This window comes from Hirundo rustica, chromosome 6 (genome assembly GCF_015227805.2).
Source record: "Hirundo rustica isolate bHirRus1 chromosome 6, bHirRus1.pri.v3, whole genome shotgun sequence".
In the NCBI taxonomy this organism is placed as follows: domain Eukaryota; kingdom Metazoa; phylum Chordata; class Aves; order Passeriformes; family Hirundinidae; genus Hirundo; species Hirundo rustica.
This window is the reverse complement of record NC_053455.1, coordinates 52,605,253-52,622,261: the sequence shown is the minus strand read 5'-3', so window position 1 is coordinate 52,622,261 and position 17,009 is coordinate 52,605,253. Positions and strand designations below refer to the sequence as shown.

The following is a 17,009-nucleotide window of genomic DNA, read 5'->3' as shown; positions in this document are numbered from 1 at the left end:
TCTATAAAATGCATGAAGGATTATATAACTGTGTGCTCATATGTGTAAAACCTGGATTATATGCTGCTCACACACCTCATTTAGAGTGGCACTAATAATCACTTCTAACCTGTTCCAATAAGGCCAAGATTGGGGGAACTACAGGCCAGTCAGCCTTACCTCTCTTTAAAAAAGGATGTGTTGATATTAAAGTGTGTCCAGAGGAGGGTAAAAAGGCTCCAGAAAGGCTTATAAAATACATCTTATGAGGAGTGGCTGAAGGAGATGCGTTTGTTTGGCCCGGAGGAGGCTCAGGGGAGACCTCATCACTCTGTACACCTGCCTGAAAGGAGGGCACGGTGAGGTGGGGGCTGTTCTCTTCCGCCGTGCTTGCAGTGAGAGGACTGGAAGAAATGACCTTAAGACGAGACAGGGGATATTCAGATTAGATACTAGGAAATTTTTTTCGCTGTCATCATAGTCAGGCATTGGAAGAAGGTGCCCAAGGTGGTGGTGGAGTCACAATCCCTAGAGATGTTCAAGGGGTTTCTGGATCTGCCGCTGGATGATGTGGTCTAACGGTTACAGTGCTGGATCGGTGGTTGGACTGGATGATTTTGGGAGTCTCTTCCTGATGATTCCACGATTCCAGGAATATTTTTGCGCCGGCCGCCCCGCGCCCCGGAACCATCGTGCGGCGCCGCCGTTCCCGCAGGGAATCCACCACGAGCGGACGGCGCCCCACGTGAGGGCGGCGGCAGGCGGAAGTGATGGCGGCGGGGGCCCGGCGGCGGCCCAGCGGCGACAAACGGCGGTGAAGCGGCCGCAGAGCGGCGGGGCTCGACATGGCGGCCCGGGGGGCGCGCCTCTGCTCGCTGCTGCTGCTGGCCGCACTGGCGGGGCTGGGCACGGAGGCCAAGGTGAGCGGAGCGGGAGGGGTCACGGTGGTGCTCCCGGTACTCGGCCCTCCCTCCGTCCGCCGCCCCCGCCGGGCGTTCGGTTCCCGCGGGTCGTTCCGCCTTCCCGGCTCCACTGCTGTCCCGGCCGGCTGTAGGGGAAGGCCGGAGCCTGGGATTTCAGGCGCTGCCCTGCCCCGCTCGGCGGAGAAGCGGGGCCCGGTGGCGCAGCCTCGGCGCTAGCCCCGGTTCATGCGCTCCCCTTAAGCTCGTAGCCGTTGATGTCGCTTTACCGTGGCGCCCGGGGACACCGTCGCACAGAACTACGGTGGAGATGGAGCTGCTGTTCCCGAGGCTGCCGGGGCTGGGGCGGGCTGAGCGCTGGGCCCGCCGCTGGTCGCTGTCCGGCCTCGCCTGCGCTGAGTGCAGGCGCTCTGTTCTTGGCCTTGCTGGGTTAATATTTGGGGCTCTTACCGTAGTTTTCTGTGCCGGGCAGAGGACGTGATGTCTTCTACAGTCAGAGTACCCGCGTTCGAATTTTCTCCAAATACGTCTGAACTTTCTTCTTTTTAATGGTAATCAGTGTTTTGACTTCTCTGTGGCGAGAGCAGCAGCGGTTTGGTGTACAGTCTGTAGTACGTGGGGTGTATTTACATTGCTCCCCTGAGACACCCCTGCAGTGCTGCACCCAGCACAGGAAGGACATGGAGCTGTTTGAGCAAATCCAGAGGAGGCCATGAGAGTGATTTCAGGGGTGGAGCACCTCTCCTGTGAGGAAAGGCTGAGGGAACTGGGATTGTTTATTTAGTCTGGAGAAGAGGAGGCTTCGGGGTGACCTAATTGCAGTACCTGAAATCCTCCCAGTACCTGAAATCTGTAAGAGAGACAGAGAAGAATTGATTACATGTGCGTGTAGTGTCAGGACAAAGTTTTACACTGAAAGAGGGTAGGTGTAGATTGGATATCAGGAAGAAAGCCTTCTCTATGAGAGTGGTGAGGTACTGGCACATGTTGCCCAGGGAAGCTGTATATGCCCTGACCCTGGCAGTGTTCCATGCTAGCTTAGATGGGGCTTTGGGCAACCTAGTCTAGTGGAAGATGTCCTGCCTGTGGCAGTGGAATTTGACCTGGATAATCTTTAAGGTGCCTTCCAGCCCAAACCTTGCTATGGTTCTGTGCTAATGCAGTCAGGGTTTTACAACTGACCTGTGCCCAGTCTGTGTTACTCTGACTTGGCTGTTCAGTGTAGAAGTTCATTACCACTACTTATTCACACATTCTTTTGTAATGCCACTAGAAATTGCCTTGAACTTCAGATAAGCCACATTTATCCTTTGTCTCTTATTATTTGCTAAAATAAGCTTAGAATTCTTTCATTCTTTTTAAGATCATCACTGTATCTGTTAAGCAGCTGTTCTCCTAAGCTGAATAGTTGAGTAATCAACATCAGCAATTTCTGCATGTGTGGTTTTTCTTAGAAAGAGGAATGAGCTTAAACTCCATTTTTTCCCTCAAGAATGTGTTTCTATCTCAAACAGTAGTGTTACTTCAAAGATTGCTCTGCTCGCTTAGTAATTCTCAAAGGTTGTTCTTAAACTTGTAGGAAGTCCTGAGTAAGACTGTTCAAACATACTTGCAAGTAATTTGTGTTAAGTATTTGAAGTCTTATGTGAAGAATATCCCTGATAGTATAAATGATAACAATAAAGCCTGTTGTTTACTTCACTTATAGAATTCTGAGGATGTCCGGTGTAAATGCATCTGTCCTCCTTACAAGGACCATTCAGGCCATATTTACAACAAGAATGTTTCACAGAAAGACTGGTGAGTGTGTGTGGCACTTACAAAATTATAATAAATCTTAAAGATTTGTTCTGTAGTGATTATGGATGAATCTCCTATGGTGGTGCCGGGACAAAACAGCATTTCCATAACTTACTGGAGCTTTTCTTTCAGAAGTACTCCGGAGTTCAGCTCTAGCAAGAGACAAGGCTTAAACCCTGTAGTTTTTGCCCTGTCTTCTGTTTTGGTTTGCTTGCATGTTTAATTGTTTATTTAGACTTGGAAGTAATAGAAAGGAGGAAAGTTGTGTATTTTGAATCCAGTGACTTGAAATGGTGTAAAGGCAAGGGAGTATAAACCTGGAACTAGAACTTGGGACTATTGTCTTTGTTTGCTCTACTCTTGAAAACCATCCCATCATTTAGGAGCTGTTGTTTCTGGAGTTTTGTGAGGTTCCAGTAGATTTTGCTCTTTCTAGCAACTTGGAGAGGACAAATGCTGATATTAATATTTCTTTTATTCTCAGTAACAGACTTACTACTGTAGTTAACCAACGTACAAGATTTCTGCAGTACTTGGGCAGTGCATTGATGCAAGCTTTCAGTCGTAGGAACAGCAATTGCACAGATTGTACCTGGCATGTATTTTTGGTTGTTGTAGCTTGAATGCTGCATTCTTCCACAGGGGAAATGTAGTTCTCCTTTCACATAAATGAGAAAAATACGCCTTCCACTCCTCTCCAGAGGCTGTGTGGTGGCACTCAGCAGTTGCAGCTATGAAGAAGTACAGAGAAAACAGAAGTGATGAGCTGGTGCCTGGCTGAGTGTTTGCAACACTGTAATTTAGCCCAGTAAAGTGTTGAGTCCCAGGCTGCTGCTTTCACTTCAGGACTTTTGTTTCACTACCTGCTGCTGACTGTACCAACACTGAGGTAACCAGGAGAAAGGTGAAACAGGATTCTGGTTCTGTCAGTGCTCTGCAGAGACCCTGGGGTCTGAATTCTGAAAAACAACCTGAGTCAGCAGAAAGACCAACATTACGTAAGTTATTGTTGGGAGCAGTTGTCTCATGGCAGCTGGATTTTAATGCTGTGCTATCAAGTGCCTGTAATGTTGTCAACCACACTTTTCCACAGGGGACTGACTTATATTTGGTAATCTTTTAAGTCAAATACTTTTGCTGAAAGCTGAATGCTCTTTATTCACTGTCTGGCTGCTTAGAGGAACAGCCCATCTGACTTCCTTTTTTATTTCCCAATGTCTGTACCTTGTGATGACAAGAAAAAAAGAAATTCAGTTCATGAATGTCAAAGAGAGGCTAATCTCCCTTCAGACAGTGAAAGGATGGAATAAGGCTCTTTTGAGCATGCTGAAGAAAGAAGTGAAATTAGTAGCTGAAGTTTACTTTTATCCATGATGTCAGTGTCAAATGATGCATTTGTGCTGGATTCATATCCTTGGACTTGTTCTGCTAACAGCTTTAATACTTTCACTGGAAAACTTGTGGTGCAGCTTGTCAGTAGCTGAATTTCTCGTTTAAGTGACAAAACTGTGGCATAGTGATTTATTTGTACCTGCAGTTTAGAACAACTGAAGTTAAGTGAGCTCAGAGTGGAACAGCCCAGCTAAAGCCAGCTCAAAACTGACTGGGCAGTTTCTGTGTTTCCTCAGTGATTGTCTCCATGTGGTGGAGCCTATGCCTGTCCCTGGACCTGATGTAGAAGCTTATTGTTTACGTTGTGAGTGCAAATATGAGGAGAGAAGCTCAGTCACAATTAAGGTAAGCAATGTAATTCTGTTGGCATATATTAAAGACTTCAACGGTTTGGTAAATATGTCTATTAGGGAAATGCTGTTTTTAAAGGGAAAACTGTTCTAAGGCAGTAACTTTTTTGTAATAGTTGTTCACAATCTTGAGCAGTAACAGTAGCACCAAACCTTAGCTGAAGAAATGAACCCAAAAGATCTCTACTTTTAAGATCAAACTTTACACCTTACTAAAATTCAGAGTATTCTAAGACATTTTGTCAAGCTTTGGGCTTTGTTTTCTTTATTATTATTACACAGCTGCCTTACTTTCTTACTATAAATTTTCTTTATCCATGTTGGTTCTAACTGATGTTTTCTGTGCTCTTCACATTCTTGTCCCATTAGAGGCATTGAGGCCTGAACTGCTGTAAATAGACTGCAGTATGTCTTTTGGTTTTTGACAACACAGACTTCTTTATTTTGGGATTTTAGAAGTTTGGTGTTTTGCCTTCCCGTTTTGCTTGGTGACTGAATGCAGGTCTGTGCTAGACAATGGGAGGTCATTGGGTGGTGTCCCAGATTTGTCACCTGTTTAATGGCCAGGCTGAACAGTTGCCTTGATGGAAGTGAGAGTTATAACACTGAATTGTTTTAAGATTCTTTGCAAGGTCTCACTGTTTCAAGCTGCTCTAAAGCCTTCTAATAACATGTTGTAATTTGTTAGTTTTCCTTTCTTTCTGGGTTTTAAATCATCTGGTGACACTACCAAAGATCAAACTTCACCTGTGCTCATCTTTTGGTCCTTGCTGCCTGTTGTGAGACTAGGGGGGAAATGTAACAATCTTGGCATAAACTGTGCTTGCATTATCTAGGTGACAATCATCATATACCTGTCCATTTTGGGCCTACTTCTTCTGTACATGGTGTACCTTACCCTGGTGGAACCTATCCTGAAGAGACGTCTCCTTGGACATTCACAGCTCATACAAAGCGATGAAGACATTGGAGTGAGTTCACCAGAGTGTTTGTGCGCTTGGTTAGCGTAAAGATTGGGGTGGTTGGTTGATAAATAATGATTTGGGGTGGGCAGCTTTTTTTGCCAGGCAGTGTAGATGCTTTTCCTGCTGCGAGAGGAAAAGAAAGGTGTGTGATGACTTCTGTGAAGCCCCTCTCTCTTTTTTCACTGGGCTGGAAAGTAGTAAGTTGAGAACTGCTTCAGTTATACAGCTCTAAGATTGTTTTCACAGAGAAGAAACAGTCTAGGAATGGAGGTAAGAATATACAGGACTATATTTAAGAGTTAATGATTCGGTCTTGCAAGTGATCATTTTTGTGGGTAGTGCTTACTGCTTTGATTGCTCTCTACAGAAAGAAAGTATGGGTGTTGCATCTTCTATTGTTCCAGTTTGAGTTTCTTGATGTTAGAACTTCAAGAAGAAATTGCTATAATGAAGCAGAATAGTGATGGATGTTGAAATAATTTCTTGGTATTACAGCCAGAAATCAAAATGTGCCAGTATATACCAACAGATCAGAAGAGCTTTTTTTGGGGAGAAGGGAAGTAGTCCAGCAGTGACACAGTTTCCTGTCATTACTGGCCTTTCCAGTCTCTAGCACTGGGTAACAGTCACGTATTTTTGTTACAAAATCAAGGTGCTGATAAAACCTGATATGATACACCTTTTATCATAGCTGATAAAAACTACTCTCTGGGAAAATGCTTAATTTTGAATACTTAATTATCTTCTTAGCAAACAGAAACACCTTTTTAAGTGCAGATGGCTGATGATTGTCCCACTGTTTCTGAACTTCCCTGTGTATTACATGTAGACATGTTTCAACTGCCTTTGTATTGGCAATGTAAGATTTTTCCAGTCACCTCAAGGAGGATTTTGGATTGAGGGGTTTTGTTGTTGTTGTTAGTTTTTTTTTGGTTTTTGTTTTTTTTTTTTTAAATGAAGTATTTGAATGATTCTTCCTTTGTGTACATTCTTACAGCAAATTGGGCAGCTCCTGCTTGAATTGAGCTTGTGCTGTATGCTATATCTCAGAAAAACTTATAACTTAGATAAATTATCTTTATGCCTCTAAATGTGAGTTAGTCTTTTGATTGTATGTGGAAGAAGTGAAATAAGTCCTATGGCAGAGTTCAGGTTAACTGTGGAATGAATTGACCTCAAAGTCTGGATCCATCTTAACCAGTGTTATGTTTTGCTGTTCTGTGAACACAACATAATTTAAGGTTCCTTATAAGGTATCTCCATTCTTGCCTTCCCTCTTGCAAGTTCTTGAGATATTCTTGTCACGCTTCAAAAATACCATGTCCATGGCTTTTGTGGCTGAATTTCAAGGCATCTTGTTCACTCTTCTTTGTTGCCTATTGGTGACAGTGGCAACTGATGAATGTATGCCACTTCTGTAGTCCTCTTTCCTCTTAAATTCCTTTCCCCCCTTTTTGTCTACGTAGAAATTGAGTATCTAGCCTTGGAGCTGAGACTCTTGTTTGTCAGGAAGGTCAGTACCATCTGGACTGCCCAGTGTTCTCCCACTATGTGTTTTATAGTAGCAAACCATGTGTTGCTATTACGATTTTTTTTCCCTTGTGAATGAAGTGACCTGTCTCCTGTTAAATGCCCATTCTAGGTATATCCAATTGTTTTACTTTTTGTAGTGAGTTGATAGCTCTTTTGGTCAGGGATTGTCTCTTGTTCTCTATGAGCATTTTTTTTTTAATGCTCATTGTGTCTTTGGGACTTACAGCAATCATTTCAATAGGTACCATTAATGATAATCTATGTACAGCTGACAGTTGTCATTGAGCTGCTCTACACAGTCATATCGCAAATAAAGTATCCATTAATGTAAATACCTTCAAAAGTGTCTGGAAAAAAAAAGAACGTAAAATGTAGGGATACAAAAAGACGGTTATTTAATATAGGACGTATTTATGTTATTTTTCATTATGCATTTTATATCTGATGTAGCTTTAGCAGCGTGACAATGTCCAGAGAGTTTAATAGCCAAATAAATTCAGTTCCAGCTCTTACTGTTTATAACTTGGCCATATTTGCTAGCAGAAAACAGAGCCTTGCAGGTACTGTTAGAAAATAGAGTAAACATTAAACAAGCCCTCGGTTCTTGTTGAGCTCTGTCACAGCTGTATTGACACTGTGCTTTCAGACAGCTCAGCACAATAGGCTTAGTTTGGTAAACATCGGAGTGTGTTGGTTTGATATAGAAGCTGTGTGTGAACATCCTGAGCTGCCTGGCAGGAAATGGCCAGGAGCTGGCAGGGAGCTGCCCCTAATTCAGTTGTGAAGTGCGTTCACCACAGCGATGGGTCTGCTCTGTGCTGCAAATGGATGCAAGACTGTGGATCTGATCCTGCAGCTCACCTCGGTGTCTCTGGGCAGCGGGTAATTGACGGTACAATGAAGTGTGGTCTGTTTGGGAAATTTGTGGAAGTTCCTGTGAATGAGAAACTGTTGAAGTACAGTTCCAACCATTCAAAAACTTGCTTGGTCATTGTTACTGACCAGCTTGTTGGAACATCTCATTTACCTTAAAAAACCCACAAAGCCAACCCAACCCCCCCATCCCGTGGAACGTAACAACACAAAAGACTCGTAGCTGGAACTTCTGAGGAGTAACCGTGCCTTTTTGCCGTTCCAGGACCACCAGCCTTTTGCAAACGCCCACGACGTGCTGGCCCGTTCGCGGAGCCGCGCCAACGTGCTGAACAAAGTGGAGTACGCCCAGCAGCGCTGGAAGCTCCAGGTCCAGGAGCAGCGCAAGTCTGTCTTTGACCGTCACGTGGTGCTGAGCTAAGTGGGGCTCAGGGAAGGAACTCCAGGCTTGTGGACTGGTGGAAAGAGCTGACAGAAGTCTTCCTGATCCTGCCAATTCAGAAGAGTTTTCTTAAATGATTTGTTATTGATTAAAAAAAACAAATTAAGCAAGTATTTGAACTTTGAAGGAATGTACTAGAGTGGAAGCAATTTAAACAGATTAGTTAACCGAAACCTTAAATCTTTACGCTTTCAAATGGCTTTTACTTACAAAACTGAAAAGAAAACAAACCCTAAGATACCTTGGGTTGCCGCTGTGGTACATTATTTACAGTTGAGACTTTATGGTGGTTTTTAACTATGTATTTCTCTTTACTATTTATGTGGTTAAAGAGTACCTGGGAACACAATAATTACTTACAACTCACTAATCACTTTATGTAAAGACCTTTTGTAAATATACTTGGATTTTCTGCTGATTGATGCTTGGTACTGGAAATCAAAGTCTTGAAGTGTAGTTTTGGTCTCAGAATGAAACCTTGCTGGCTGTGTTCATCATTTGGTTTCTTGCACTCGTACTTTAAAGATGCTTGTATGGCAAGTGCTGTCTGCAGATTTAAGGCAAAACATAAGTGGACACTGACTCCTGGAGCTGCATATTTCAAGTACTGTGATGTAGATAAATTCAAATGCAGTGCACATTCAAGACAGTGTTGACATTTTGTTCTATTTGCTTTAATAGCTTAATATATTATAGATATATGATAGCTCTTAAAAAATCTTTCCCTTTCTTTTCATGGGTAAAGTCTCAGGAGTTAGTATATGATGAAATATTTATTAAAATAATCTTCCTGCATTTGTCTGGATTGATGGTGTAAGGCACATACTTTATCTAGCACCTGTCATCTTGGGAGTTAGGTGTATTTTTTTTTATCTGTGACTGTGTACTCATCTCTTTTCAGGGGTTATACAGTTGCTAGATGACTAACTTTCATATATCCCCTTTGGAATGTAACAATTAAAGATAAAACTGATTTTTGAAAAAACGGATCAGCATTATCAGTTTGTCATCATTTTTCTCCCTCATTATGCTGCATGTAAATTCCATCTATGAAAGTGCACCTCTAAAAATGCTTCAGAGTAGAAATATGTGCTTGTTCAGTGATTAGGTAAAGAAAGGCACATCAAATTGTTAGTTGAAAGAAGTTTTTAATCCCTGACTCAGATGTAGCTGTGCATATTGCACAGTGTAGTTGCATTGTTGTGTGACAGTTTTCGATTCCGGTGTGGAAGGAGGTGGTACATGGAGGAATACTCTGTTTCTGGGGGCAGCTTTGGCTTGCTTAGTCCATGCCTCAGGGACAGACAGATACTAAGCTTTGTTTTCATGTCAGTCTTGCAGACTTCCAAAACTGAGTTAACCTGGAGTGACTTAAAGCAGGTGGTGAATTGGTGGATCCACAGGATTCTTGCTTTAAATTAAAAAAAAAAAAAAAAAAAAAAAAAAAAAAAAAAAAAAAAAAAAAAAAAGGTTGTGCAAGGATTGATAGGTCAAGAAAAATAAATTCAGGCTTGGGTTCGGTTTTTGTGTTCAACATTGCCCTGATGAGTGGGAAGTAGTTCACTTGGTGCTGTTTGGTTACTGGTTATGACACTGATGTACTTAGGGTGTGCTAAAGAAAAAGAATGCAACCTGTTTGTGGTTACCTTGATTGTTGAATATCTCCCTGTCTACCAGTCCTGGGAGTTCTATGTTGTGGTTGCCTTTCCTGTGGGGCCTGAAGCTGGTGTGGGAAGGGGGATGTTGGATACAGCACTGTGGCCCCACACAGGGGCAGCAGAAGGTGAAGTTTTCTTTCCTTGATGGATGACAGACACAAGAAGCAGGACTGAATGTATGTACATCTTCTGCTAGTAAAAGTATTTCTAATATCAGTGTCTTACAGTTTTAAGCTAAACTGGTTTGGGTTTGGATTTTTTTGCATGGTTATACTTTGATTGGTAGAATGGCCAAACCATGAGATAGTCTTAAGTGTCAATCCTGTAAAATGTGGGAATTTTGAAGATGTGTCCTATTTTCTTGCACCTGTACAATTGGACAGCTGTATACAGATGTGTGTAGCATCCATGTACATGTATACATTGCATTATAGATTCCATACTGTTTCTCTTTTAAAGCAAAACTTGTGTTGCTACTGTTGGCTCACTGTTCTCAAATCTTCTCTTATATATGTTCCCCTTTTATATGATGTTACACTCAACACTAAAAGAATTCCCCAAAATTAGAGGTATAATGATTAAATTTAAAGGCATTAAGCTGACTAATAATATGTGTCCTCACCTGTAGTGGAGAGAAATCCATCACAATTTTCTAAATAAATGCTGTTTCTCTCTGTTTAAAATGAAGCTGTGGAAATCAGTTTGCTTATGCCTTGATGGTGAATATTTACCTAAATTCTAGCCAGTTGTTATATTTAGACATTAGAGTACAAAAAGCCAATAAATGAAAATACTGCTTTGTATTTTCTTTACTATAATGTAGTAGTCTGCAACAGAAGGCAAACAGGAAGTGAACAAACCACATTCCTGATTACTTTTTCAGATGATCTGGATGTGTTCAGTAGCAGTTTCAAAATTTCTAGCCCTTAATGCCAAGTTTTGTTGCCATCATAGCTGTGGTGTGGGTGGAAAAGCCCAACCAGAAATGAGCAGATCTAACTGTAAGCTACTTTGCATGTTGTCAATTGACTATAAATTGCAACAGTCATTGACTCAGTGGAACAAGCTACATAATCCAGGTAAGAGACTTGCATGTTGCTGTATCTAGCCACAGATCTTCACTGAATATCAATGTTCTTGTAAATCATTTCTACCAGCATTTTACTAAGGGTTTTCATAGCTTTTTAATGAATACTGTTTAATGTGATCTGTTTATTTAATAAGGTGTATGAAAAATGGAACATTTACTTATTTTTTTTCCTAATATCATTCAGATATTTTCAGGTATTCATCACTTTTAAGACAGCACGTCTTGTTTCCTTGGATTTTACTTTCATCTGAAGGTTGGTGAGTCTAGTCTAACAGCAAAACATCCCTAGCACTTGCTTTTTGCACTTTGTGCAGGTGTTGAGGCAGCAGTTAACAGTTTTGTGTAACATTGTTGCACAGCACAAGTGTCAGTACGAAGCAACAAATAGTGCAAGTATCTCTTTTTGAGCAGTTGTATTGGTTTTGCTTTCTTGCTCGGGAGTGATGGTGTGATGTGGTGTTTTTGTTGGGTTTTTTTTGCGTGTTATGTAGCAGACTTTTCTTCCTCAGTGTTTTTAAGCTGTTAGTAGCAGAAAGTTTTTAGGCAATAAGGATGTATAAGTAGAAAAGGGAAAGTTGACTGTGTGCTATTTTCATTTTATGAGGAGTGTATATTCACCTCTGAATTTTTTGCATGTGTATTAATGTGATTATGGATGTGTGTTCATGCTTTTAGCCTACCTACAGAAGTACCTGTTTAAGATGCATGGGACTCCCACTCGTGCCTAACAGGTATAAATTAATTCTTCACTCATAGGATTTCTGTTGTGAAATCTACATGCATTAGAAAAAGAGACAGCTCTGCATACAGAGGCATTTTCATAGAGTATGTTGTGAGAACAGGTCCATACCAAGTAAATATTCTCTGTATAAATGTGGCAGATATGAAGTCATTAGAAAACATTACATTATCCCCATATCCTGGTGAAGGATTTGTGTTATGGAACTGTGATTGGAACATTTGAGGCTTTGCCATATTTCTGTGAGTATGGAATCCAGCAGTTTCTAGTAACCTAGTTTAATGTTCAGGTGTGGTTTCCATTTTAGAGGATGCAATAGAACCTAAGTGCTTTGGACTGCAATGTGTGGATGGTGAGTAAGAACATTTTTGGATCAATTCTGTGTAGGCAAGTATTGTTTGCAATCTGTGAGGGTGGCTCACAGTGATTCTTTAAAAATTAACTGGTTATTTCAAATAACCAGTTAAAGAAGTTATTGGCTAATAGTCATTACACTCTCAGCACTTAGGCTGATGTTTAGCTCTTTGAATAATGATATTGGGAAGGGACTATAATGCAGCTTCTTAAAAACCCCTGCAAAAGTATCTGTGTAATAAATGTATCAGGGTGATTTGAGTAGTTACACCTGCTGTAATGCTGCTCTGAAGAGAGGGGATGAGGGTAGGCCAGTCTGACTTAAAGGTTTCCAGCAGGGCCCCAGCAACTGTGTGCCATCCCCTCTTTGTATTACTAGGACATGCATTTTTCCTTAATAAATTGTTTATTTCATAACCCTCTAGCAGTAGTATTGTTTTTAGTATCTCATGTCTGTGTTTAATCTGCAAGTGAGTGGAGAAGGGATGTGAGGACCCAAGGAGATGTTAGATATAGTAGAAATTCTCTTGTCTCTCTAAACTTCTTGTAAATCTTTATATGAGTGGATGTGGTACCTGACAGATGTGGAATTAAGATTGAGATCTATTCTCTGCCCAAGTTTTCCATTTTGTTAAGATGTTATATTGAATGCAGCATCAAGTGAATAGAGAGAAAAAAGATTTGGTTTTGAAGGCTCTTTGGTATGAATAGGGAGTCTTTTACTGGAATTGTAGATTTAGTTTTTTTCGGGGAGAGGAAGGGAGTAGAGAGAATGCCTCAGATGTTTGCCTGCTTTATTTGTTGTCTGTAGTTGTATAAGTTTTAGTGGATTTGGAGCAAGCTAGATGAGCTAGACCTATGTAGAACACATGTAGGGAAAGTCTCTTAATTTCTAAAGCTGAGGTGAAAGGAGACTGTTTGCTCTTTCCTTTAGGAAACTTTAGTGGCTTTATATTGATATCTCTTGTGTACTGATTTGATCAGTGTGACTGACTTGCACCGCATTTTCAAATGGGATGTCTTGTTCTACCTGATCTTCCAACATCACTCTGAAATGTCACAAATGCATTTTAAAAAAATCTCTTCTGGGAAATGTCAGCAAGGCCAAGTGTTGGCAAGTCCAGGTGAGTTTTTTATACTGTTTAGTGTGAGATGTTCAAAATATTCTGTAATTATGTGTTTCCAGGCTGAATGCAGAACCTGATGGATGGCAAAAGCTACTGTAACCTCACCTGTGCTGAGGCTCAGCACATACAGCTGGCAAGGCCTTTCTGTGCGGACCCCCTGGTCACGTTTCATGTGTATCCAGAAACACCAAACCAGGTCCCTTTGTCCGAAGATTTGTCATTCCTTCCGTTCGTGTCGGAGCATCTCATCACAGAGACCTTCTACAGTGAGCCCTGCCCCTTTCCTTACCAAATGCCCCATTCCAGTTTCCACAAAAGTGAGTACTCCTATGGGTCAGCTTTCATCAGGAAGAGGAATGAGAGGGAAAGGCAGCGTGTTAAGTGTGTCAATGAAGGCTATGCCAAGCTGAGGCATCACCTGCCCAAGGAATACTTGGAGAAACGGCTCAGCAAAGTGGAGACCCTCCGTGCTGCTATCAAATACATCAGGTACCTACAGTCTGTGCTGTGCACTGACTCAGTGGTGGCAGGAAAAGGTGTCACGGAGCCAAACCAGGCACCTAAAGCCACTAACAAACCCAGGTTTTGAAGACAATCTGAAGTGTTCCAAAGCCAGGCAAAGGTATCCTGTCTGGGAATGCAGTAGCCACTATGTTAATGACGTGTGTGTTCCTGGCACTTCTTAGGAGCAGATCGTGGCACACGTCACTATCAGCCCACACAAGAGCTTTAACGTTGCAGACAGTAACTACACTTAGATATGAGAAAGACAACGGGGAAAATCTCAGCTGAATGACCTAAGTTAATTCATGAAAATCAGAGCGCATTCCTAAATTTGTCACCAAGCTAAAAATGTAACACCTTATATGTGTGAAGTAACTGTATGTATCATCACAACCTGCATGCTTTAAAATAAAATCTTTCTGCTTATGGGACTGAGATTCTTCTGATTTTCTGTAATGTTATTGGTTTATTCTCACATGCACTTCCTTAAAATATTCAGTCTAATTGCCAGTGTTTCTTTTAAAATACCTTTTTAAAGGTTCCAAGGAGTGTTGTTAGATGTCAAAAGAAAGGATCATTTACTTTAAAATGGAGAAAAAATAGGGTAGGATAGGAGCTCTCTGAAGCATAGTTACTGAACATAGGAAGAGCATGAAGTTTTGTGAGTGCTGTTCCATCATTTTCTTATTAGTGAATATTTTAATCACACTGAAAACTTTTGACATTGCATAATTTCTGTTGAAAATTGGATTCTTGTACAGATGTCAGAGCCTTTAAAAATTACTAGAACTGCCTACATAATACGCAGTGTAAAGAGGGTTGGCAAGGTTTTGTCCATTGGCATAAAAATAATCCTGCAATTGAAATTTTTTGGGACTTTGACAGATGATGGTTGAAGTTTGGAGTGGGATTCCCCAGCCTCCCAGTCTGTTCCTCTGTACTGCTGATGGTTTCAATTCAGTATTATAAAATAGAACTATGTGAAGATGATTAAGAGAGTTTAGCTTATAACTGATAAAGTGTCTTAACATTTACTCTGTGTAAGGGAGTCATACTAAATAATTCTGCTGACATCATGAGCTCTTGTAGTGCAGTAGAATGTACAAAAAACTGGTTACAGACTTCCCAAGTGATGTATCCTTCTCCCTAACTGCAGCCATCCCACCCTGTTACATTGTTTTTATAACAGTGCATTGATACGTGCCAAAAAAGGTATTCCAAGCACCTCCTCCCCCCCCAAAAGAACCCGCACACGAAACCAACCAACCAAAAAAAATCAACAAATGGCAACTCTTGTCTTTCTTTTAAGGAGGATGTGGAAATTTGAGACCTCAGCGGAGATTAACAGGTAGATTTCTGCATTATAATATGACATATTTTTGATAGGCACTTTGTAGGAGAGGGGTAGAATTCATTAATTCCCCCCCCTTACTGTGAAAGGAGAAAGTTGTAAAGTGATTTGACCTTGGGTTGTCTCAGCTTCAACCTTTCTGTGCACATTTCAAACAATTATTTGTCACACCCTGTGGTGGTAAGCTTTTTAACATTTTCCTTAATTTGAACTGTAACTTTGATGCTGTTTTCTGTCCTGCAATCATAGGCAGGAGCCTAGAGGACACTGAGCTCTCTTAAAATGCCTTCCCTGCCCCTTCAGTGTGGTAAATCCATGGGGAGTTGAAACTTGAGCAAATGTGTGGCAGTCAAATGGTCCTCTCCGAAGTCACGTTCTGCTGAGTTTTAACCAGTAAGGTCAGGATGTTCAGTCCTGGGAGTAAGAGCTGTGGCAACCTCCATAGCAACTGGCAGCAAAAGGCTCCCTGTGTCCAACAGCCTAAAAGGTGAGATTTCTGCATTCAGACTAAATCCAAATGGACCGGGTGTATTGTTGCCAATAGCTGGTAAGTCTAAAATACTGCTGTGCCAAAGTACTTGGAGTTATCCAGAAAAAGCAGCATGATTGCCTTTGTCAATGCACTGTTCTGTGTAGAAACAGGAGTCCCTACTCGGAGCTGAATGGTGTTAAAATGTGCTTTAATGTGGAAGTGATACTTGCTTTTCTTTGCAAAGTATTACTGATTCCATCTTGTTTTGGTTTATAACAGGAGTTCATGCAATCGTGAAATAAGTGGATATATTGTGCTGATTTTCTGACTTAAATATGAAATTTGCAGCAGTTAATCTAGTCTTCTTGCTGAGTTTACTGTGCTAGTTTTCTGAAATTATGTATCTATCTGGGAGTCTCCATTAAAAAGATCATATTTCTTATCTAAGAGACAAAATATCATCTAAACATGAAAGCTTAAACTGCATTTTGTAAAATAAATTAGGTACTTAAATTTTATAGGTTGTTGAATTTCCATGCAAATTTTATCTTAAGTGTTTCTAAGCAATATTTAGAAAGAAAAAAATTAATGGAAGCTTGTCTACTACATCTTTTGAAATTACCGGAGATAGCATCACATCATTGATCTTACTGTGACAGCCTCTGAATAGTTATCATGTGTCACATCTGAGCATCTCATTCTTTCTCATTGTAAGCCATAATCCTACTGTTAAGAAAACATGACAGGACAGCTGAAAGATCAAAATATTTCCTCTTAATACATCACTATAAATAAATAACAGGGAAATGTAAGCTACCATCAAGTTCAAAACCTGTCACGTTTACTCAGCTTGTCAACTTCAGCTGTAATTTCTGTCTCAGCTTGTAAAACAGGGAAGATTTGGCTGGATCTGTGTATAAGAAATCTTTAAAGGAAGAACGTAGGTATAAAAAAAGAGAGCTGGGTGTTACAGAGGGAAACAAATGTTGGAGGGAGGTGAAAGTTATTATTTTCCTGGGGATTTTCATGGCATTTATAGTTTCCTTGGGTGTCTCTGCCCTTTTTCCAGGTTAGGATTTGGGTGAGATCATTGAGTGAAGATCAGTGAAGATCACTGAAGTCTTCATAGAAGAGTGAAGATCACTGAAGTCAGTGATATGGGCTCATCTGGCCAAATGCCAGTCTGAATATTTTGAATTCAGTGTTTTTAAACAAGAATAAACAATTAATTAGAATTACTGGGTTCTTGAGGTGCACTGGACAGCACTTGCTTGTGTTAGAAATGTCAGTACATTGCCTCATCTCTTCCAACAGATCATGACTGAGTCCTACAGGAAGAAGCTTTTCTAGGCGTGGCTTGTTTGGAAGCGTCCCTGCCCAGGGGTCACAGGTATTGCAGTGTGAGGCCAACTTTGGACAAGTTTTCACATCCCACTGTCATATCCACAGTTAGCCCCTGC

General features: G+C 41.1%; 2 protein-coding genes across 2 annotated transcripts; both read left to right on the top strand.

Moving 5' to 3' along the window:
* Positions 1–764: 764 nt before the first annotated feature.
* TMEM9B (TMEM9 domain family member B) lies at positions 765–9,239 on the top strand. Its single transcript, XM_040067342.2, has 5 exons — positions 765–899; positions 2,608–2,699; positions 4,328–4,436; positions 5,278–5,412; positions 8,078–9,239. The coding sequence occupies exons 1-5, from the start codon at positions 825–827 to the stop codon at positions 8,231–8,233; spliced, it is 567 nt and encodes a 188-aa protein (XP_039923276.1). The 5' UTR covers positions 765–824; the 3' UTR covers positions 8,234–9,239.
* A 3,319-nt stretch (positions 9,240–12,558) lies between these two features.
* Positions 12,559–14,068, top strand: ASCL3 (achaete-scute family bHLH transcription factor 3). Its single transcript, XM_058421231.1, has one exon. It carries the CDS (start codon positions 13,287–13,289, stop codon positions 13,809–13,811), a length of 525 nt encoding a protein of 174 aa, XP_058277214.1. The 5' UTR covers positions 12,559–13,286; the 3' UTR covers positions 13,812–14,068.
* The last annotated feature ends 2,941 nt before the right edge of the window (positions 14,069–17,009 follow it).